The sequence below is a fragment of the Oncorhynchus mykiss genome, chromosome 12 (genome assembly GCF_057628025.1).
Source record: "Oncorhynchus mykiss isolate SJ-2025 chromosome 12, ASM5762802v1, whole genome shotgun sequence".
Taxonomy (NCBI): domain Eukaryota; kingdom Metazoa; phylum Chordata; class Actinopteri; order Salmoniformes; family Salmonidae; genus Oncorhynchus; species Oncorhynchus mykiss.
The window spans coordinates 31959284-31983253 of record NC_143033.1 but is presented as its reverse complement, the minus strand read 5'-3'; the positions used below and the strand labels follow the sequence as shown (position 1 = coordinate 31983253).

The 23970-nt window shown below is 42.1% G+C and overlaps 1 protein-coding gene and 1 pseudogene across 2 annotated transcripts; one reads left to right on the top strand and one right to left on the bottom strand.

Moving 5' to 3' along the window:
• Positions 1 to 2663: 2663 nt before the first annotated feature.
• LOC149979147 (uncharacterized) lies at positions 2664 to 3560 on the bottom strand (annotated as a pseudogene).
• Positions 3561 to 11047: 7487 nt separating this feature from the next.
• LOC110537441 (serpin H1) lies at positions 11048 to 16738 on the top strand. 2 transcript variants are annotated; one of them, XM_021623489.3, is made up of 6 exons: positions 11088 to 11265; positions 12654 to 12768; positions 13114 to 13734; positions 13854 to 13952; positions 14087 to 14319; positions 14783 to 16738. In XM_021623489.3, the coding sequence occupies exons 2-6, from the start codon at positions 12723 to 12725 to the stop codon at positions 15083 to 15085; spliced, it is 1302 nt and encodes a 433-aa protein (XP_021479164.1). In that variant the 5' UTR covers positions 11088 to 11265; positions 12654 to 12722; the 3' UTR covers positions 15086 to 16738. The 2 variants fall into 2 exon arrangements, with proteins under 2 accessions (XP_021479165.1, XP_021479164.1); XM_021623490.3 differs by lacking the exon at positions 12654 to 12768 and having other exon boundaries at positions 11048 to 11265.
• The last annotated feature ends 7232 nt before the right edge of the window (positions 16739 to 23970 follow it).

The window sequence follows — 23970 nt, the reverse complement described above, 5'->3', positions numbered from 1 at the left end:
ATCCAGGCCCGTGGGAGGCCCAAGGGGCAGCTAAAGATAAAACAAAATGCTAAACTAATACATCAAAAATATAACAGTGAGTGTAAAAAACATTACAAACATGCTATTTCCATGGAATAAACTGAGCAGATGATTCCAGGTGAAAACTAGGATCCCTTATTGATGTCACCTGTTAAATCCACTTCAATCAGTGTAGATGAAGGGAAGGAGAGGCTAAAGAAGGATTATTAAACCTTGAGACAATTGAGACATCGGTTGTGAATGTGTGCCATTCAGAGGGTGAATGGGCAAGACCAAGGATTGAAGTGCCTTTTCACACTCAACAGTTTCCCGGGTGTATCAAGAATAGTCCACTTCACACAACTGTGGGAAGAATTGGACTCAACATGGAGCAGCATTAATGTGAAACGTTTCCAGCACCTTCTAGAGTCCATGCCCGATGAATTGGGGCAGTTCTGAGGGCAAACAATGTACAACTCAATATTCGGAAGGTGCTTTGAACACTCAGTGTATGTATGATGTACAGTTGAAGTCAGAAGTTTACATATACTTAGGTTGGAGTCATTAAAACTCGTTTTTCAACCACTCCACAAATTTCTTGTTAACAATCTATAGTTTTGGCAAGTCGGTTAGGACATCTACTTTGTGCATGGCACAAGTAATTTTTTCAACAATTGTTTACAGACAAATTATTTAACTTACAATTCACTCATCACAATTCCAGTGCATCAGAAGTTTACATACACTAAGTTAACTGTGCCTTTAAACAGCTTGGAAAATTCCAGAAAAATGCCATGGCTTTAGAAGCTTCTGATAGGCTAATTGACATCAATTGAGTCAATTGGAGGTGTACCTGTGGGTGTATTTCAAGGCCTACTGTCACGACTCCTACGGAAGGTGGCCCCTCTTCCTGTTTGAGTGGTGCTCGGTGGTCGTCACCGGCCTACTAGCTGCCACCAATCCCTTTTCTGTTGTTTTTGTCTGATTAGTAACACCTGTTTTTTGTTTAGGTTTAGTTGGGCTATTTAAGCTGCTGGTGGGCCCGCCTGCTCTTTGTGCGGGCTTGTTTAGTTCCCCACTGGTTATTTTGTGTGGTAGTGCTGGTTGTTTTGGATTTTCCCTCCGGACTGTTGCGGTCCTGGTTTTGGGCAATTGTATATGTGCGCCCAGTTTCTTGGTGAGTACATTTTCCCCGGTGTGTAATAAAGCGCTACTCTGTATCTTCTGCCTCCTGTGTCTGAATCCGCACCCACTACGCCCAGTGCGTTACACCTACCTTCAAACTCAGTGCCTCTTTGCTTGACATCATGGGAAAATCAAAATAAATCAGCCAAGAGAAAATGGTAGACCTCCACAAGCCTGGTTCATCCTTCGGCGCAATTTTCAAACGCCTGAAGGTACCACGTTCATCTGTACAAACAATAATACGCAAGTATAAACACAATGGGACCACGCAGCCGTCATACCGCTCAGGAAGGAGATGAGTTCTATCTCCTAGAGAGGAATGTACTTTGATGCGAAAAGTGCAAATCAATCCCATAGCAACAGCAAAGGACCTTGTGAAGATGCTGGAGGAAACAGGTACAAAAGTATCTATATCCACAGTAAAACAAGTCCTATATCGACATGACCTGATAGGTCGCTCAGCAAGGAAGAAGCCACAGCTCCAAAACCGACATAAAATAGCCAGACTACGGTTTGCAACTGCACATGGGGACAAATATCATCATTTTTGGAGAAATGTCCTCTGGTCTGATGAAACAAAATTAGAACTGGCCATAATGACCATCGTTATGTTTGGAGGAAAAAGGTGGAGGCTTGCAAGACGAAGAACACCATCCCAACCATGGAGCACGGGGGTGGCAGCATCATGTTGTGGGGGTGCTTTGCTGCAGGAGGGGCTGGTGCACTTCACAAAATACATGGCATCATGAGGAAGAAAAATGATGTGGATATATTGAAGCAACATCTGAAGACATCAGTTATAGCTTGGTTGCAAATGGGTCTTCCAAATGGACAATGACCCCAAGCATACTTCCAAAGTTGTGGCAAAAAAGGACAACAAAGTCAAGGTATTAGAGTGGCCATCACAAAGCCCTGACCTCAATCCTATAGAAAATTTGTGGGCAGAACTGAAAAAACATGTGCGAGCAAGGAGGCATACAAACCTGACTCAGTTACACCAGCTCTGTCAGGAGGAGTGGGCCAAAATTCACCCAACATATTGTGAGAAACTTGTGGTAGGCTACCCGAAACGTTTGACCCAAGTTAAACAATTTAAATGCAATGCTACCAAATACTGATTGAGTGTATGTAAACTTCTGACCCACTGGGAATGTGATGAAGGAAATAAAAGCTGAAATAAATAATTATCTTGTAACGATCCTCTTCCTGTGAATGACTGGACCAAGGCGCAGCGTGAGACGTGTTCATGATATTTTATTAAAATCAGAACTGGAACAAAAAATAACAATGAGGAAACAAACAGTTCTGTAAAGAACCTAACAATACAGAAAACATAGAAAAAAATAACATAGAATGCCTAGTCACAGCCTGGCCTAACCAAAATAGAGAATAAAAGCCTCTCTATGGCCCCCCCCCAAAGGTGCGGACTCAGGCCGCAAAACCTGACTCTCAAGGGGAGGGTCCAGTGTGGGCCCTCTTTACGGTGGCGGCTCTGGTGCGGGACGGAGACCTTTGGCTTGGCCCCCTTAGGTGGTGCCTCTGGAACGGGGACCCTCGCGGCGGGCCCCGGACAGGAGGGAGACTCTGGCAGCTCCGGACAGGAGGGTGACTCTGGCAGCTCCGGACAGGAGGGCGACTATGGCAGCTCCGGACAGGAGGGTCGACTCTGGCAGCTCCGAACAGGAGGGCGACTCTGGCAGCTCCGGACAGGCTACAGGCACAGGACTCACCAGGCTGGGGAGACCTACTGAAGGCCTGGTCCGTGGAGGAGGCACAGGATAGACCGGGCTGTGGGCGAGCACTGGAGAGCTGGTGCGTAGCCTTGACACCACTCTTCCAGGCTTAATGCCCACTCTAGCCCGGCACGTGCGGGGAGCTGGAACAGGCCGCACTGGGATCTCCTGGCGAACTGGGGAAACCGTGCCTAGAGCCGGCATGGGATATCCTGGCCCGAGGAGACGCACTGGACCCAAGAGCAGGGCTGGCACCATCCGTCCTGGCTGGATCCTCACCCTAGCCCGGCAGATGCGGGGAGCTGGAATGAAGCGCACCGGACTAAGAACGCGTACTGGAGATCTGTTACGCCAAGCTGGCACAAGACGTGCAGGGCTGGGGAGGCGCACAGGAGGCCTGGTGTGTGGGGCTCGCACAGTCTTCACCAGACGGCTACAACGCACCTCAGGACGAGTATGGAGAGCTGACTCAGGTGAAATCAAATCGAGGACATGCTCCGTCGGGCGGATGTCGTGCCTCATGCACCAACACAGCAACTCTCTCATTACTCTCTCCTCCAATCTCCCCATCAACTCCTTCACTGTCTCTGCTTTGCTTCCTTCGCTCACCTCCAATTTCACCCTGACTGGCTCTGGTTCCATCCTCAGCTCCGCCGACCGTCCCGTGTGCCCCCTCCCCCCAAAAATATTGGGGCTGCCTCTCCTGGCCACGCTGCTTGGTCCTTTGGTGGTGGGTAGTTCTGTAACAATCCTCTTCCTGTGAAAGACTGGACCAAGGCGCAGCGTGAGACGTGTTCATGATATTTTATTCAAATCAGAACACTAGAACAAAAAATAACAAAGAGGAAAATGAACAGTTCTGTAAGGTACCTAACAATACAGAAAACATAGAAAAAAGAACATAGAATGCCCACCCTAGTCACACCCAGGCCTAAACTAAATAGAGAATTAAAGCCTCTCCATGGCCAGGGCGTGACATCTCTCTACTATTATTCTGACATTTCACATTCTTGAAATACAGTGGGGATCCTAACTGACCTAAGACAGGGAATTCTTACAAGGATCAAATGTCAGGAATTGTGAAAAACTGAGTGTAAATGTATTTGGTTAAGGTGTATGTAAACTTCCGACTGCAACTGTATTATACAGTATATACAGTATATATCAGTGTTCCCCAACTGGTGGCCCGTGAGCCGAATTTGGCCCACGGGTGGTTTTATTTGCCCCCTTAAGTTTTCTGAGCAAAAAATACCATGGCAATTTCACTGTTAATTGTATGGGTATGCTAACAATGGCTGCCAGTCCTGACTGCCATCTATGGATTATATTTCTATGGTTGTTCTCAAGAAAACCGTACAGTTTAGAAAGCAAATGTTTAAAGCTGAAAAGAGAAGACTAATCTGTCTCTAGAACCAACAGAACATTTTATTTTCTCAACAACTCCCAATTTTTAACAGCACTGTTTTTCAAAGTAGCTCATCTTTAGAAAGGCTATTGCCACGATGAGGGCATCAGCCATCACTGTGAGGAGCCTATGACTTAATCTTTGTTATTAGGTGAGTCAGTGCACCATTGGACATGTTATTTAGTAGCCTACAGTAGCCTATATTCAGACCCCTTGACTTTTTCCAAACGTTGTTATTTTACAGCCCTGTTCTAAAATGGATTAAATAGATTTTCCCTCGTCAATCTACACACAATACCCCATAATGACAAAGTAAAAACAGTTTTTTATTACAATTTTAGCAAATGTTTAAAAAATACAAAACTGAAAAATCACATTTACATAAGTATTCAGTACCTCTACTCAGTACTTTGTTGAAGCACCTTTGGCAGCGATTACAGGCTCGAGTCTTCTTGGGTATGACGCTACAAGCTTGGCAAACCTGTATTTGGGGCGATTCTCCCATTTTTAGTCGCTGCACAACTATTTTCAGGTCTCTCCAGAGATGTTTGATCAGGTTCAAGTCCAGGCTCTGGCTGGGCCACTCAATGACATTAAGAGACTTGTCCCGAAGCCACTCCTACGTTGACTTGGCTGTGTGCTTAGCGTCATTGTCCTGTTGGAAGGTGAACCTTTCCCCAGTCTGAGGTCCTGAGCGCTCTGGAGCAGATTTTCATCAAGCATCTCTCTGTACTTTGCTCTGTTCATCTTTCCCTCGATCCTGACTAGTCTCCCAGTCCCTGCTGCTGAAAAATATCTCCACACCCTTCACCTTCGGGATGGTTCCAGGTTTCCTCCGGACGAGACGCTTGGAATTCAGGCCAAACAGTTCAATCTTGGTTTCATCAGACCAGAGAATCTTGTTTCTCACAGTCTGAGAGTCTTTTAGGTGCCTTTTGGCAAACTCCAAGCGGACTGTCATCTGCATTTTACTGAGGAGTGGCTTCAGTCTGGCCCCTTTACCATAAAGGCCTGATTAGTGGAGTGCTGCAGAGATGGTTGTCCTTCTGGAAGGTTCTCCCATCTCCACAGAGGAACTCTGAAGCTCTGTCAGAGTGACCATCGGGTTCTTGGTCACCTCCCTGACCAAGGCCCTTCTCCCCTGATTGTTCAGTTTGGCAGGGTGGCCAGCTATATGAAGAGTCTTGGTGGTTCCAAACTTCTTCCATTTAACCTCTATGGGATCGGTGTCCATAAACCGGGACGGTTGTTGCTAAAGTGCGCTAATGTGTCCAATTTACAGTTGCTATTACAGTAAAAAGATACTACGCTATTGTTTGAGGAGAGTGCACAACAACAAAAAACTTTTATCACGTCAACTTGTTTGATACATTCACCTCTGAGGGTAAATAATGTACTTACGTTCAGTAATCTTGCTCTGATTTGTCATCCTGAGGGTCCCAGAGATTAAATGAAGAATAGTTTTGTTTGATAAATCAATTTTTATTTTCAAATGTAGGAACTGGGTTCTACAGTTTGAACCCCTGCTGTCTCTGGCCCCACACCCACCCCTAGACATGTGAAGATAAGTGTTTTTTCTGCAGGGAAGCTAATTATCCATCATGTATGACATTCCTGGATGTGTGTAAACTTACATTTTTCATTACCATAGCATTTTTGTGTGTTCTCTATACTTATGCACTTGAAAATATATCAAGTGACCAATTCGTCACATTTGGGCAAACTCCTGGCAGACTAAAGTGTAGGAATGTAATACTTCTCTGGATCAGTCTGAAACGTTGCACAACCCTGCTACCACCTGGTGGTCAGAATCTACAATTACACAAATTCCTTTCTCTTCAATTTCAAATATCATGGAACAATTTTTTTTAATAGAAAACACATGTTATTTTGTTTTATTATCTTTTACCAGATCTTTTGTGTTATATTCTCCTACATTAATTTCACATTACCACAAAATTCAAAGTGTTTCCTTTCAAATGGTTCAAGAATATGCATGTCCTTGCTTCAGGTCCTGAGCTACAGGCAGTTAAATTTGGGTATGTCATTTTATGCAGAAATAGAAAAAAATGGGTCCGATCCTTAGAATGGTGGAAGCCACTGTGTTCTTGGGGACCTTCAATGCTGCTGATATTTTTTGGTACCCTTCCCGAGCTCTGTGCCTTGACACAATTCTGTCTCAGCCCTCCACGGACAATTCCTTCGACCTCATGTCTTGGTCTTTGCTCTGACATGCACTGTCAATTCTGGGACCTTATATAGACAGGTGTGTGTGTACCTTTCCAAATTATGTGCAATCAATTGAAGGATGATCAATGGAAACAGGATGCACCTGAGCTCAATTTCGAGTCTCATAGCAAAGGGTCTGAATACTTACACAATTGAGGTATTTCTGTTTTTTTTGTTTTGCACATTTGCAAAAATGTATAAAAATGTGTTTTCACTTAGTCATTATGGGGTTATTTTGTGTAGATTGCTGAGGATTTTTTTCTATTTAATCTATTTAAAGCTGTGACGTAACAAAATGTGGAAAAAGTCAAAGGGTCTGAATACTTTCCGAATGCACCGTACATGTATATAAAAAATGAAAAGCTCTGGGGCCCGTGATTTTTTAATCCGGCCCTGTTCCAAATCATGGTAGTTGGTGATTTTCAATGCTGGATTTGATGTCCATGCCTTAATCGGCTGTACTATTTGTGTATGGTACCTCCAGTAATCAGGATGGCTGGCCTACTACAGGTGCCATCAAGCACCAACCCCTGATACAGCTCGGAGGCATTGAGCCAACACCAGGCACAGGGAGTGACTTCCAACAGTATATCTATTTCAGGCCTAACAGCCACAGATTAACTCCTGGCTTGGAAGATGATTGCGTCAATTCCCTCTAATCTTGTGCAACTGACAAGTGAAGTTAATTTACTTTAGCATACTGTACAGTAGGTGACCAGAGACTCTGTGAATCTGTGTCTGTCTCTGAGAGCACTCTGCTGGAGATTGACTGCAATAATTTACAAGGCGGTTTATAAGGAGTTTATAAACTGTAACTGTTAATTACTGTTACTTTTAAATATATAGATCATTTCTAAGTCTATAACCAATAGTTTAAATTGTGTGACTGTCATTTGATTTAAAAAAAAACAGATATCTAAATGCTATAATCAAGTGGAGATAAATATATATATATATATATATATATATATATATATATATATATATAATTGTGCAACAGAGCTCATGGCTGAACATTCCCTAGCATTTGGTAGTCCCTGGTGGTGAATCATAATCGTCTCCTCTCTCTATAAGTCCCTGATCCCTGCTCTGTCATGATCATGGCACATTAGCAGATTTTCATCCACCAGAGAATGCTATTGCCATCTGTAGCTCACTTTGCTCACTTGAGGGCCTCTCTCTAAAACATTTGTCCAGTTCCAAATGTACACTAGCCCCTACTCCTACGCACAACGCCTGAAAGTATTGTCAATATGTATGTCAGCAATATGACCAAAAAATTACAAAAGATTCTGCATGATACAAATCTTCTACACAAACTCTACTCATTAGTGCAGTGGTCTTCAATCATGGGTTGAAAGACCCACAGTGTGTGCAGGATTTTGCTCTAGCCCAGCACTAACACACCTGATGTCAACTGACCCCCTGATTAACTGACTCAGATTCATTAGTATGGGGCTGGGTCAACGGTCTGCTCACCTGGCAGTGGGTCTTCAGGAACATGATTGAAGAACACTGCATAAATGGGATCAGAATAAACTGTAACAGTATATCTCTGCACACTTCCACTCTTTCCAGACAGGCACTAAACTACTGTACCAGAGTTTATACAGTAAATCACATCTTTGAGTGGGTTTGGCAGTAGTTGGTGAGAGTTAAACAGCTGAAGGTTGCATCAGCATGCAGGGCAACATTACTGAGGTCTTACATCATGAGAATATCAGGCCAATTTCTATTTCTAAAGGAAGAAACCGACTGTGACAATGCTTCCTCTTACAGAGAGCTCGTATTTGAGAGAAAAGTCAAAGTTAGCTGAAAAAAGTTCCAAAGAATAAGAAGGTACCTTGAGGATGCTCCTCGGCTTCAAAATATGGATGAGCTATAGGCCTAAGATATGGAAGTTGTCATTCATTTTATTTTATTTTATATGATATACAAAACATTCTCCAAAACCCCTCATAAATTACTTAAATAAATGTAAAAAGTTAAGCAGAAGTGCTGAACGAACTGTAGGGTAACTGAAACCAGATGGCTTTGGAAGTTTTTCACATGAATGCTTATTTTTCCCTCTCCATGATCAGCACCTCCATCCCTCTGCTACATGGTATTTCTGGATGTGGAACCAAGGCAGGTCATCACAGGAAGCTGGACAACATGGAGACGGATATACGTTCTGTTCCACTGCCCCTTTTTCCTACTGTTTGTTGATGGGATTCCCATGCCGCCATCATTGCTATTGTTACATGCATCTTGACATGCAGTATTGTGCAGGCACTAACCAACGTGAGCTATTAAGTCCTCAGTGAATGTATACAATACAGTACAGCATAGGAGGTTGGTGGCACCTTAATTGGGGAGAACAGGCTCGTGGTAATAGCTGGAGCAAAATAAGTGGAATGGCATCAAATACATAAAACACATGGTTTCCATGTATTTGCCATTCCATTTGCTTCGTTCTGACCATTATTATGAGCCGTTCTCCCCTCAGCAGCCTCCTGTGCAATACAGTAATCTATTAATGACAGAGAACATTGTGTTTTGCATTGCCTATAAGATCTTAGTTGGAGACTGCACTATATAGCCCTTTATATACTGTACACAATTAAACCATTACCACAATTAAACCATTCATGGATTGGTCTGTAAACATTTGTAGAAATATGCAGAAAAGGCCCAAGATGTTTAAAGCCATTACAATATATTAAGAGGGTCTGTTCCATCAGTTTTACCATTGTGTCTCTCCTACAGATGTAGGATGGATCTTAATTTGACCAGTTTCTCACAACAGGAAAATAAGCCTGCAGAAACAGGAAATTATCATTATTGTGTGGATTATAATTAATGGGCATTTTTGTAGGGGTTGATTCATTTTTTAGTTTGGGCAAAACTTTAGAAGCCTTGAATACACTATAAATGTGCATTTCCAGCTGTGCAGGACATTTCCTGCAACAACAGGGTGACCAAATTGAGATCCTACTTCTGTATCTGCCGTTAATCAGTGACAGTAAATTTGAGTTTAATGAAAATATATCTGAACTGTATAGATGTTCGAAATGCCATCTCTTGGCTAGCTGAGCTGCAGCCTTAGCAGCAGAGTTCATTGAAGCTGCCTAGCCCTATATGCACGCAAAACTAAACCAATGCTGCCCTCAGGCAGTATATCAGGCCAACCTATTCTTCTGAGACAAAGAGCCAGTTTGGAATTTAGCTATGTAATACAAAAGCATGTAGCCAAGTGCTATGCTTTTTCATGTTGAGGGTGGAGATGTGGTGTGGGTGAGTGGGGTACTTCTTTTGTACTCAGACCAATGTTGGCCCTATGTAAATTGTCCATTTATCTAAACATCAACAGAACATGTGTCTTATGCATAGCCTTTTCACTCTAGCAGTGCTGAGGCATAGCCAATGTAATGTGACCTAATTTCTAACATGATGTCACAAATCCCTTGGCACCAAACACTGGGCTACTATGGCATGTTGAGTGATTTCCTAAACTTTATTGCTGTTCAGCAGAAACACTCCATGTTTTAGAGTGCCTGGATAGATTTTTCGACAGGGAATAATCAGATACACTGCATGCATGTCCATAATGACATGTTGTTCAGTGAGTCAGTTAGACACCAGGGGATCATTTAACAATTTGGCATGGCTAGGCAGACCAGGTAGGGGGGCTTGAATGGACACACCCCCCATCCTGCATCCCACGCTATCAGTCTCTCAAATCAGACAGACACAGCCACAGACGTGGCACTAAGAAGGGGGAGGAAGAGGAAGAAAAAAACGGTCAAATCTTCGCAACTTGCAAGCAAAATTTACGAACCACAACAATTATAATACCAAAGTACTTTCTACCCCCTAACAATTATTATTCTTCGGTCTCATGGAATTTTTGATTTTCAATGACCTAGTTAGAAAACTTCCCTGCAACTCTGTTTGCAGTAGGTAACCCAAACAGATGGCACTATTATTAATTTGATGTTGTTTGCCATCTGCGTCTGACATTAATGTACCCAGCCCGCTATACACTCGTGTCCACCAGGGACCAGCTCATACATAAAGCATCATCCATTCAGGCTGCAAAGGCCTCAATTTCCTCCTTAACTTGATTTAATGGCACACACAAACACTAGGAAAATATGTGTACTGTCTTAAGAAAACACAATTTCCCACCACTATTTTCTGACAATTTATAGATGTTGCACACTGTGTTCAGTCCAGCAGTCTGTTGTTAACCCCTGGCTCAAAGCGGTGTGCAACATCTAGAAGTTGTCAGAAAATCCGAAAATGGAAGTGGAAAATGTTGTTAAATTAAGACAGTATTCATATTTTCCCCGTTTTTTTAGGCAGGAGGGCCATTAATACAAAATAATGTTGCTCTATGATGCATGGTCTAAAACTGTGTACAGTATATTACAGTAGCAACATTTGAGAATACAGAACTATGAACTTTATAGAAACTCTGCCAGATGTCTGTCTGCAGTGTGAATGAGCTTTCAGTGTGTCTCAGGCTTTAGGACCTGGAGGGGGAAAGTCCCACTCACATAGCTGCTCAACAGATACTGTGGGAGTGCCCAGTGCATTGAAAATCACTGTACGTCATTAACATTTTCCATTCCCCAACTTCCAGAATATTTCCCCCATGGTTTGTAGACCAGCTGAAGGATCGTGTGGAAGCTGAGAGAGAAATTGGAGGAAAACTGCTGAAAGAGCCTGGTAAGTTAAAAAGGAGGGGGGGGGGGGGCTGGACTGCAGGAAAACTTCTGACCAGGAATGTGAAAGTCCCTCCATTTCGGGCTTATAAAATTATTTTTGCTAATTTAGTTCTGTATTACAATACAGCTTCATGTGATTGAGCATGTGCAGGCCAGTTGAAAGGAAAAAGTTGTCAGGCTAAAACATACTTCTTCCTCCCAACTTCACTGTTCACACTTAATGAATGGGTCACATGACAGTGAAAATGCTATGATGATCAAATAAAGTGATGGTCAATTAACAGTGGCAATGCTGCTTTGAATTGTGCCATGTCTGAGGAAGCCTATTTTATTAGTAGCGGTCCCACCCAGCAACAGACTCTTGTGCTCTGATCTGAGTCTCAGTTGCCTCTGCCAGGGGGCATCTCACTTTACTTGGTAAATTGAACACATGCTGTGTGGTGGTAGAGAGTGTAGAGAAAGTATCAGATAGATTATCAGAAGAAATGAGCTGTGTAATTTATAAACATATGTTCAGACAGATATTAATGACGATGCACGGAACTGTAAACCGGCATATTCCTCCTCCTCTAAACTTTCTCTCACACTGGTTTCTGTCCAATTAGATGAGACCGCCATTGCCGGTATTTGTACGTGCCAGGATGTTTCTTTGTTATGACTTATAAGGGCATTGAATTAAGCCCGTTGTCCACCAGATGCATATGCATTTTGTTTTGCCGGATGTCTGGCCCACATTTTCCGTACTTGACACCCGTGTTTCGCTTTTCAACTAGCTAAAACCTAGCTAGTTGGAGTCAGTGTGTTTACCTCCATTTGTAAAGCAAAGCACAAGTTGAAAATATTGAAAACATGCAGTACACACACAGTTGTGGACTGCTCCATTCACAATGAAGAGTTTGATGCATCTGGTGGACATGAGGCGTTAGCTTGTGCTGTGATTTGTAATTATGCATGCAGAATCAAAATAATAGGTAATGCAAATTTAGAATGTACTGAAATAATTTGTAGTTCCAACAAAACTTCTACGGGCGTCATTGTTACATTAGAGATCAAACTTTCTGTTTAATACTGAAAAATGTGAAGCCTCACGCCTGCTTAAGGTCACTCATTCCAGGCCTCAGAGGATGCATAGCATCCTTTTGTTTAGACTTCATGGCTTAGCCTGATCATGTTGCTACTTGTCTGCTACCGAAAGCCTCCTGCAGGGCAACACAGAACAGGGAGAGATAAATAAAAAGTGTTTGGTCCCCCAAATGAAGCGAGAGCTTGATTTAAATGTCCATTGTTCTTCTTAAGAGAACTTGTATTCTTTATTCAGTAGCTAATGGCCCTCATTAGTTGCTGTAGAATTATTCCACTTAGAATGTTGACCACTGTTTCATCTTCTAGGCGTTTTACAGCTGCAATGTCAACGTGGCTCTTGAGTCTTGCCTTGAATGTCTACTTGGAGACTCTCCAATGGCACGGTCAACCCTGCTCTCAGATTCTCTACCAATGAATTCAGGTCTATAATTACATTACAGACTGCATAATGAAAGCTTAGTATACCACACAGCATGTCCATTCTGCATCATCCAGGTTGAATAAAAGAGAATGTGGTATTCCTCTTGAAGCTCAGCGAAGTGTTTGAGAAGTGCATTATCTCCTTAACTTATGCTATCACTGGCAAGAGCAAGGAGAGAAGTCCCGCAAGAGGTTTTCTGCATTCAAAATACAGGACAAATTTAATTTAATTTGCCTCTAACACATGGGATTTGAGACTCTGTTGCTCTGTAATCGCTATGATGCTCCATAAGAAAGTCCACTGTATACATCTAACTCATACACCTTTTCCATGTCCCCTCTCAAGTCTCTACTGATATGGTTGACACCATGTGGGTGACTAACCTGGTAGCCATGGCCCTATTGGCCACTGCAGCCTCCGCTGCCACCGCCGCCTCAACAGACAAGGTCTTGAGCAACCACGCCACCCTGCTGGCTGACAACAGCGCCAGCCTGGCCTTCAGTCTCTACCAGAACATAGCCAAGGAAAAGGACCTGGAGAACATCCTCATCTCCCCGGTGGTGGTGGCCTCTTCCCTGGGCCTGGTGGCACTCGGGGGCAAGGCCTCCACTGCCTCCCAGGTCAAGACCGTGCTGAGCGCTAACAAAGTGAAGGACGAGCAGCTGCATGCTGGCCTGGCCGAGCTCCTGGAGGAGGTCAGCGACTCCAAGGCCCGTAACGTCACCTGGAAGATCAGCAACCGCCTATACAGCCCCAGCTCGGTCAACTTTGCAGATGCCTTTGTCAAGAGCAGCAAGAAGCACTACAAATATGAACACACAAAGATAAACTTCAAGAACAAGAAGAGCGCTGTGAAGTCCATCAACGATTGGGCGGCCAAATCCACCGATGGCAAGCTGCCCGAGGTAACCAAGGATGTGGAGAAGACCGATGGGGCCATGATCATCAATGCCATGTTCTTTAAACGTGAGTTCTCTCTTACAAAGGACCAGAATTTTGTAGATGCACTCTTCTCTCTTTCGCTTAGTTTTTTTACTCATTCACATATTTACAGTATAATTGTATTTTACTTTATATCTGAACAGCCCATTGGGATGAACAGTTCCACCATAAGATGGTGGACAACCGTGGCTTCCTGGTGTCTCACACTCACACTGTTGGTGTACCCATGATGCACCGCACAGGTCAGCCCTCATTATAATATCATAAAGTACCTTTGAACTGAACTGGGGTGTTCTCATTTCAAAGTGAAGGAAGATGTAAAGAAATGCCCTAGAAATGTCTCTTGAGTCTGTATCCATACTGACTGTACCTGCAGGTATCTATGGCTTCCACGAAGACACGGTGAATAAGCTGTTCATCCTGAGCATGCCCCTGGCCCATAAGAAGTCCAGCCTGGTGTTCTTCATGCCCTACCACGTGGAGCCCCTGGAGAGGCTGGAGAAGCTGCTGACCCGCAAGCAGCTGGAAGACTGGATGGGCAAGCTAAAGGAGATGGCTGTTGCTGTGTCTCTTCCCAAAGTCTGCATGGAAGTCAGCCACAACATCCAGGTACTGGAAATACCTAGAGATGACACAGGTCATTGTTTAAAACAACATTTATTAATAATTTTGTTAACTGTTATAAGATACACGTTTGAATAACAATAATTTTGTTAACTGTTTATGAGATACAAGTTTGAATAACAATACTTTTGTTAACTGTTTATGAGATCCAGATTTGAATAACAATAATTTTGTTAACTTGTTTATGAGATCCAGATTTGAATAACAATAATTTTGTTAACTTGTTTATGAGATCCAGATTTGAATTACAATAACTTTGTTAACTGTTTATGAGATCCAGGTTTGAATAACATTTTAGGATACAGTACACATCACTGATACTCTTAGGTGGCTGAGAGTTCCTTCGTGCTTCAAACTCCTTTACAATAAATCTCTCTCTCTCTCTCTCTCTCTCTCTCTCTCTCTCTCTCTCTCTCTCTCTCTCTCTCTCTCTCTCTCTCTCTCTCAGAAACACCTTGGGGAGCTGGGTCTGACTGAGGCTGTGGATAAGACCAAGGCGGACCTGTCCAACATCTCTGGGAAGAAGGACCTGTATCTGTCCAATGTATTCCATGCCTCTGCCATGGAGTGGGACACCGATGGGAACCCCATAGACATAAGCATCTTCGGCACAGACAAGCTGAAGAACCCCAAGCTGTTCTACGCTGACCATCCCTTCATCTTCCTGGTGAAGGACACCAAGACCAACTCCATCCTCTTCCTCGGCAGACTGGTGCGACCTAAGGGCAAGAAGATGAGAGATGAATTATAACACTTTGGAGTCTTATGTGAAGTGTTTTTGTATGTGTGCGTGTTATGGTGTTTATGTGTTTGTATTTTTCTATGCAAAGAGAGGAAAGGGAGAAAATGAATTGTACGTTTAATACCTCAAGAGTACATTCCCATTTGATCATCAATGTGCCAACATTTGTTCCTGTTGTTCACTATGCATGATTCAGAATGATATGTTTGTGTTGTAAGAAACAAAGCATTGTGTACTCTTAACTTCAACTGGACATGGTATTATCATCAAGCCTGCTTTCAAAACTGAATATCGCCCCATTTCACAAAAGAGAGTGATAATTGGGTTTGGTCACCCTCATGTTTGAGTATTTCAATTAAGATGAGATCACAGGATGGATACTTACATTAACTATTGCTTAAATGTAAAATAAGCATTCCTCTGTTTTCCTCTCCTGTCTCCAGTTGGGATCCCAACTGATTGCACACTCTTTCACTTCACTTTGGATTATAGGCTATTTTTCTGTTGTAGTTGTTTATTTGAATTTCACCGAATCCACATCAACTTACTTTCAATAACTAATTGAACCTTTATTTTACTAGACAAGCCAGTCAAGAAAAAAATATTATTTTACAATGACAGCCTACCCTGGTCAAACCTAACCCGGACAACACTGGGCCAATTGTGCGACACAGCTCAGGATCAAACCAGGGTCTGTAGTGACAACTTTAGCACTGAAATGCTGTGCCTTAGACCACTGCACCACTTGGGAGCCCACTCATCCATTTGATAGTTGTTCAAAGGTGCTGAGCAAATTGCTACTTTTAGTTTTTTTGCCAGGATTACCGTGTACCTTTCACCAAATATCTAATTGTGAGTTTGTGAAATTTGTGTGGGCTCTTCCAATATCTTTAATGTTTAAAGTAAAAACACATTTTTCACAAGCTTTTTCACAGGTTTACAACCTGGTGCTAGCCTTTTGTTCACTCCCCCAAAGAACATTCATCAATGACCCAAGGGTCACGCCTCTGTCTGCTACTCTGCTTGGCTTTTTACTGATCCACACTGAAGGCACTGCACAGCACTCTATAGCTAACTTACTAGTGAAAGAAAAAAAGTATCAGGGATCAAGGTAAGACCCAGATGCAGACTGTCGAAGTAACAATGTTTATTGTAGCAACAGGGGCAGGCGGACTCAGGGTCAGGGACAGGCAGAGTTCAGTAATCCAGAGGTGGAGCAAAGGTACAGGACGGCAGGCAGGCTCAGGGTCGGGTAGAGAGGTCAGGTGGGCGGGTACAGGGTCAGGACAGGCAAAGGTCGAAAATTAGGAGGACGATTAAAAGAGAGGCTGGGAAACGATAGGAGCTGACAGGAAAAATGCTGGTAAGCTTGAATGAACAAGACGAACTGGCAACAAACAGAATGAGAAAACAGGTATAAATACACAGGGGATAATAGGGAAGATGGGCGACACCTGGAGGGGGGTGGAGACAAGCACAAGGACAGGTGAAACAGATCAGGGCGTGACAGAAAGGCCATGTCTGTGGAAGGCTTTTGACTAATCAGTCTTGTCTCCAACACTATCACATTTTGCCACAAAAAAAATATTTTTGGGAACAATGGAATGGCATGAGATATTTACAAGTTTCCTCTTTTTCCCATAAAATGGTAATACAAAGAAAGTTGTAATGTGACTTTGTTTGATAGTGGGCTGTGGGTGACTACTAGGATGAAATGATAGCCATAGGTAGTGTGGCTAGCATTTGTGATGTCATGCAAAGTAGCCAATAGGTTTTTCCAACTGGTTGGCTGTAAAGGAATTCTAGCTATGGGGCTTTAGAGTACACAAGGAAGGACAGATACACTATATATAAAAAGTATATGGACATCCCTTCAAAATAGTGGATTCGGCTATTTCATTGTATGCTGTAGCGTTAAGATTTCCCTTCACTGTGCATGGTGATCTTAGGCTTGTGTGCGGCTGCCTGGCCATGGAAACCCTTTTCATGAAGCTCTCGACGAACAGTCCTTGTTTTGATGTTTCTTCCAGAAGCAGTGTGGAACTCGGTAGTGAGTGTTGCAACCGAGGACAGATGATTGTTACGCGCTACTCGCTTCAGCACTCGGTGGTCGCGTTCTGTGAGCTTGTGTGGCATATCACTTAGCAGCTGAGCCGTTATTACTCCCACACGTTTCCACTTCACAATAACAGCACTTACAGTTCATCGGCACAGCTCTTGCAGGGCAGACATTTTACAAACTGACTTTTTGGAAAGGTGTCATTCTATGACGGTGCCACGTTGAAAGTCACTGAGGTCTTCAGTAATGCCATTCTATTGGCAATGTTTGTCTATGGAGATTGCATGGCTGTGTGCTTGTTTTTATATACCTGTCAGCAACGGGTGTGGCTGAAAAGCCAAATCCACTAATTTGAAGGGGTGTCCACATACTTTTGTATATATTATTGGACCCAAGGAAGTCAGGTTCGTATCCTGTTGCTCTTGGTAAGATTGCCAGGTCAGCCAATTGTTGGCATTCAATGAGTTGCTCTTATACCTGGGTATTAAAGAGATTCTCAGGTACTTTTGTATTCTTTTTAGCCAGTAGTTCTGAAGGTAGTGCTCACGAGACAAAAGTGGTAACCAAAAATTGCACACTTCGTCAAAAACGTGTATATATGTGCTATATGTCATTGCTCTCTCTTTCACTCTGCTATGTGTGCATCTTGATAGCTGTCACTCAAATGGTGAGGGGCTGAAGCTCATTGGATAGAAATCAAATTTCTTGGGGGCTGGCCCACATGGGAGAAAAAGTAGGGCAAATAGCGCATCACAGCTTCCAGAAAAACAGTCGCTTTAAATCTCGGGATTTCATGGCTAATTAAGTAAAAGTTATTTTCTTATAGATTATACATGTATGAACTACAAATTGAAACATCCAGTTGCCAATGTTCCAGAACATTAAATATATGTTGTTACTGTAGTAATTAATTACACAGGTATAAGAGCAAGTGTTACCCAGTTGGTCAAAGTAGTAAGCCTAAATCTAAATCCATGTATTTTGTCATAGGCTACATGCATGGTATGCCTATCTCTAATGAAGTGGCACTGTGGATAATTTAAGTATCTCTCACCAGCAAGTGGTTTACATTGCAGGCCTACCAATGGCCGCGCGACAGCTTCATTCACAGAGCGCCCGTGACAGCTGTGCTCCTGCCGTTTTTCTGACACAGCCCAGCCGCCCTTCACCCGCCCTTCTCCCAACCAACGACACTATTACAGCTGCCAGTTGGAGACAAGACACTAATTTAGCATCAAGCCAGCAGCATGCCTACTACCTGTCACCACTTATTTTTATATTTATAGATTTTTATTATTTAAGGTACATTGGATGCCATGTCCATTTGAAAAAGGTTTGTGGAAAGGTGCTGTAAATGATTGTGTGTGTGCAAAACATATCAGATAACGAGGATCAATCGTAGTCACCTGGATCCAATGGTGACGACTAATCAAATGTTATTGTCATGTACTTGCAGGTGTCGTGTCTTGGCTATGCCGGATTAAGTGATATGATTTGCTATTCTATAAAATCATTTATCTGTAATTAATATTACCTGATTGAACTAATTATGTAAATGTAATTAACTGGAAAGTTGGGGCTCCACGAAATAATGTTTATAGAGCTGTTATCTTCCGAATAAACTCTTAAAGACCTGGTCATCTTTTACATCAATAGCCGTCAATTCTTAATCGTCACCTTATTCAGTCTCATCTGAAGTCATTGAATTCTTGGTTATCTTCACGAACCCTGGCTAACAAGTTGAGTCAGCAATACCAAATTTGGTTTAATCATTTATTTACTAAATACTTAAACAATCACACAGAATTACATATACACAGGATGGGTCATACATTGATTACTAATTATGTCATAAAATAAAACGTTCCTAGCGGACAGAACAGATATGACGGCTGGTTACACAAAGAAAGGGGGTTGGGGGTTGAATGAAAACGCGGGAAGACTGAGGATGTAACGGCCGTTGGTGGAAGAAGGTGAGGACCAAGGTGCAGCGTGGTAAGTGTTCATCATTTTAATGGTAAAACTGAACACTATCAAACAAGCAAAAAAAGAACAACCGAAACAGCTCCGTCAGGTGTAAAACACACTAAACAGAAAATAACTACCCACACCACACAGGTGGGAAAAGGCTACCTAAGTATGGTTCTCAATCAGAGACAACGATAAACAGCTGCCTCTGATTGGGAACCATACCAGACCAAACACAGAAATACAAAACATAGAACAAAACATAGAATGCCCACCCCAACTCACGCCCTGACCTAACAAAATAGAGACATAAAAAGGGAACTTAGGTCAGGAGATGACAGAGGAACAAAGGATTTGGTCTCTGATCGGACCTTGTAAAGCTATGCTATCGTAAATACAGAATCTTATGCATTCTAAATAACCGCCCATTTGGAGAAGGAAAATGCAAGAAATATTTACTCTGAGCTGTGCTTCAATAGGTTGGTCGTAGATGGAAGGCCGTGTTGCCCAACAGAGATCTTCCTGTCCTCTGAAGAATGTCTGGTAGAACGGATGCGTTGTAGTACCATCGTGTGTTTGGTAGAAGAGATACTTTGTCCGTCCTTTTTCTAGCCCACGTTTACAGCTGCTGCTGCTCACTCAACGGCTAGGAGGTATCACTTCTTTAGTGTATAAGAGTTCAAAGTTCATACCAAGTTGCCATACTTTAAGCTGACGCTGAAGTTGGCTTAGTTCTGTAGTTTGATATTAGCCCTTTTAACGTATGGACCGTTGTCCTCACGTCCTCGGGAACACAAATGTAACATTTTTGTAAAGGCCTTATGTAGTAGGGAGAGAAGGGCGTGTTTCATAGTTCACAACCAATGTCTGTTCACATGGGCGTGGCCACTGAGTTGAGCCTAGTTCACTTATGAAAACCAATTCTCTCATTTAGAAGCTAAAATTACATTTAATCTGTTCACAAATAGTTTCATATTTAAACATTTAAACAATTGCACAACAATTCCATGTGAATCTGATAACTATAATGTGTAGACTTTCCAAGATACCATTTTTGTCATCATATCATCAGTAATAATGTCTCAGATGACAACTGATCTGATATCATATTCTTTAAGAACCAACGCATATTTTCAACTGGTTGGATTACCAAAATATGGTTCTGTTCACCACCCTTTTCATGTTAACAGACTCTCTCTGCGTTTACAAAGGGCTTTCCAATAGTCACATCTGTAGAGTAGAGAGAGGAAAGGGGAAAAGGTATTTACAGTGCCTTGCGAAAGTATTCGGCCCCCTTGAACTTTGCGACCTTTTGCCACATTTCAGGCTTCAAATATAATATATATATATATAGTCTTTTTTTGTGAAGAATCAACAACAAGTGGGACACAATCATGAAGTGGAACGACATTTATTGGATATTTCAAACTTTTTTAACAAATCAAAAACTGAAAAATTGGGCGTGCAAAATTATTCAGCCCCTTTACTTTCAGTGCAGCAAACTCTCTCCAGAAGTTCAGTGAGGATCTCTGAATGATCCAATGTTGACCTAAATGACTAAATAATGATGATAAATACAATCCACCTGTGTGTAATCAAGTCTCCGTATAAATGCACCTGCACTGTGATAGTCTCAGAGGTCCGTTAAAAGCGCAGAGAGCATCATGAAGAACAAGGAACACACCAGGCAGGTCCGAGATACTGTTGTGAAGAAGTTTAAAGCCGGATTTGGATACAAAAAGATTTCCCAAGCTTTAAACATCCCAAGGAGCACTGTGCAAGCGATAATATTGAAATGGAAGGAGTATCAGACCACTGCAAATCTACCAAGACCTGGCCGTCCCTCTAAACTTTCAGCTCATACAAGGAGAAGACTGATCAGAAATGCAGCCAAGAGGCCCATGATCACTCTGGATGAACTGCAGAGATCTACAGCTGAGGTGGGAGACTCTGTCCATAGGACAACAATCAGTCGTAAATTGCACAAATCTGGCCTTTATGGAAGAGTGGCAAGAAGAAAGCCGTTTCTTAAAGATATCCATAAAAAGTGTTGTTTAAAGTTTGCCACAAGCCACCTGGGAGACACACCAAACATGTGGAAGAAGGTGCTCTGGTCAGATGAAACCAAAATTGAACTTTTTGGCAACAATGCAAAACGTTATGTTTGGCGTAAAAGCAACACAGCTGAACACACCATCCCCACTGTCAAACATGGTGGTGGCAGCATCATGGTTTGGGCCTGCTTTTCTTCAGCAGTGACAGGGAAGATGGTTTAAATTGATGGGAAGATGGATGGAGCCAAATACAGGACCATTCTGGAAGAAAACCTGATGGAGTCTGCAAAAGACCTGAGACAAGGACGGAGATTTGTCTTCCAACAAGACAATGATCCAAAACATAAAGCAAAATCTACAATGGAATGGTTCAAAAATAAACATATCCAGGTGTTAGAATGGCCAAGTCAAAGTCCAGACCTGAATCCAATTGAGAATCTGTGGAAAGAACTGAAAACTGCTGTTCACAAATGCTCTCCATCCAACCTCACTGAGCTCGAGCTGTTTTGCAAGGAGGAATGGGAAAAATTTCAGTCTCTCGATGTGCAAAACTGATAGAGACATACCCCAAGCGACTTACAGCTGTAATCGCAGCAAAAGGTGGCGCTACAAAGTTTTAACTTAAGGGGGCTGAATAATTTTGCACGCCCAATTTTTCAGTTTTTGATTTGTTAAAAAAGTTTGAAATATCCAATAAATGTCGTTCCACTTCATGATTGTGTCCCACTTGTTGTTGATTCTTCACAAAAAAATACAGTTTTATATCTTTATGTTTGAAGCCTGAAATGTGGCAAAATGTCGCAAAGTTCAAGGGGGCCGAATACTTTCGCAAGGCACTGTATGGGGGTCATAAACCTCACCAACAGGGCAACGTCATGACACAGGCTTCTCACCAAAGTAACATAGTCATCAAATAAATAACATAGGAAAGCAATCAAATAAGTGACAGAGTAAATATACTGTATAACATACTACTAAAAATACTAAATCAATTAAATCAAGTACAAGAGGCATGCAGAAAAGAAAATAAGATAAAGTAAAATACGATTTTTTTCAAATAGCCTATAGCGATATATTAGGCTATGGACATTGTTTGCCCATGTGCATTATGAGTGGAATAAGTACAGCACAGTTGCAGCATAGAATTATATGAAATCATATTCATTAGTAGTACTGGAAGGTGACATAACTACTGCAATGGTCCGGTCTACAAAACTGATTTTGGTGTGTATGGAATATAAATAAACGCTAAGTGTGTGGTAGGGTGCAGTAGTTCAGCTGTTGGAACAGTCTTTTGGCTTGGAGGTAGAGGATGGCTTTGAGACAGGTGGTTGTGGCGATGGCAAGATGGCTTGACAGAATGCAAGGTAGCATCCACCACACTGTCGACTTCAGGTCCTTGGCACCCATTATAGCCAGAAATCTAAGCTACAAAATGTAATAGAAGTATTAGAAATTACACATATTTCCCTCCCCCCTATATATACCCCCTATATTTTATATACATGTATTGTGACAGTCTAAAGACAGATGGCAGATATTTCAAATAAGTATTTACATTTAAGTTGGTAACAGTTATGTTCTTACCTTCAACAAAAAGTGTTACAAAAAACACGTACTGGTACCAAGTGTTACAGAAACAAAAAGTGTTACAACACATGCTGGTACCAAGTGTTACAGAAACAAAAAGTGTTACAACACATGCTGGTACCAAGTGTTACAGAAACAAAAAGTGTTACAACACATGCTGGTACCAAGTGTTACAGAAACAAAAAGTGTTACAACACGTGCTGGTACCAAGTGTTACAGAAACAAAAAGTGTTACAACACGTGCTGGTACCAAGTGTTACAGAAACAAAAAGTGTTACAACACGTGCTGGTACCAAGTGTTACAGAAACAAAAAGTGTTACAACACGTACTGGTACCAAGTGTTACAGAAACAAAAAATGTTACAACACGTACTGGTACCAAGTGTTACAGAAACAAAAAGTGTTACAACACGTGCTGGTACCAAGTGTTACAGAAACAAAAAGTGTTACAACACGTGCTGGTACCAAGTGTTACAGAAACAAAAAATGTTACAACACGTGCTGGTACCAAGTGTTACAGAAACAAAAAGTGTTACAACACGTGCTGGTACCAAGTGTTACAGAAACAAAAAGTGTTACAACACGTGCTGGTACCAAGTGTTACAGAAACAAAAAAGTGTTACAACACGTACTGGTACCAAGTGTTACAGAAACAAAAAGTGTTACAACACGTGCTGGTACCAAGTGTTACAGAAACAAAAAGTGTTACAACACGTGCTGGTACCACTTTATATAATATTTAGTATGATCTTCAAAAGTGAAATACGTTTGTATTCAACGTGTGCCTTGCACAAACGTGTGTGTTCGTATTCAGTGTGTGACTGTCAAACCTCATATGGACCAGAAAAAAACGGCCCCGAACTGAACACTGCAGTCAGGCTTATTTGAATCAGTGAGGTGGTTTAGGGAGTGACATTTATTGCTAGAAAGGAACAGTTTGTACTGCCTCAATTTATAGTAGCCTATATAAAATTAATGGCAAAAATGTTGGGTATTTTTGGACATAATCAATATATCATTAATCTACATAACCTGTAAATGATTAGGTGTATCACTTTATGTGTCATCCTCAATGATTTTAAATGCATTATGTCCACTTGCATTGTATTGTGTTTTTAAATGGGCAACATTAAAATCAAAACAAATGTAAGGTATTTATAAAAACAACCAAAACAGCTTGCATCCTCTGGCTGGCTGTGTGGTTAGTGGAAGGCGGCAGGATG

Bases quoted from the DNA above. Each gene is read 5' to 3' on its own strand.
- LOC110537441 (XM_021623489.3), top strand. From the start codon at position 12,723: ATGGCACGGTCAACCCTGCTCTCAGATTCTCTACCAATGAATTCAG. The intron at 13,735-13,853 runs GTGAGTTCTCTC...ATATCTGAACAG, and splicing joins CAATGCCATGTTCTTTAAAC to CCCATTGGGATGAACAGTTC. The intron at 13,953-14,086 runs GTCAGCCCTCAT...CTGTACCTGCAG, and splicing joins ACCCATGATGCACCGCACAG to GTATCTATGGCTTCCACGAA.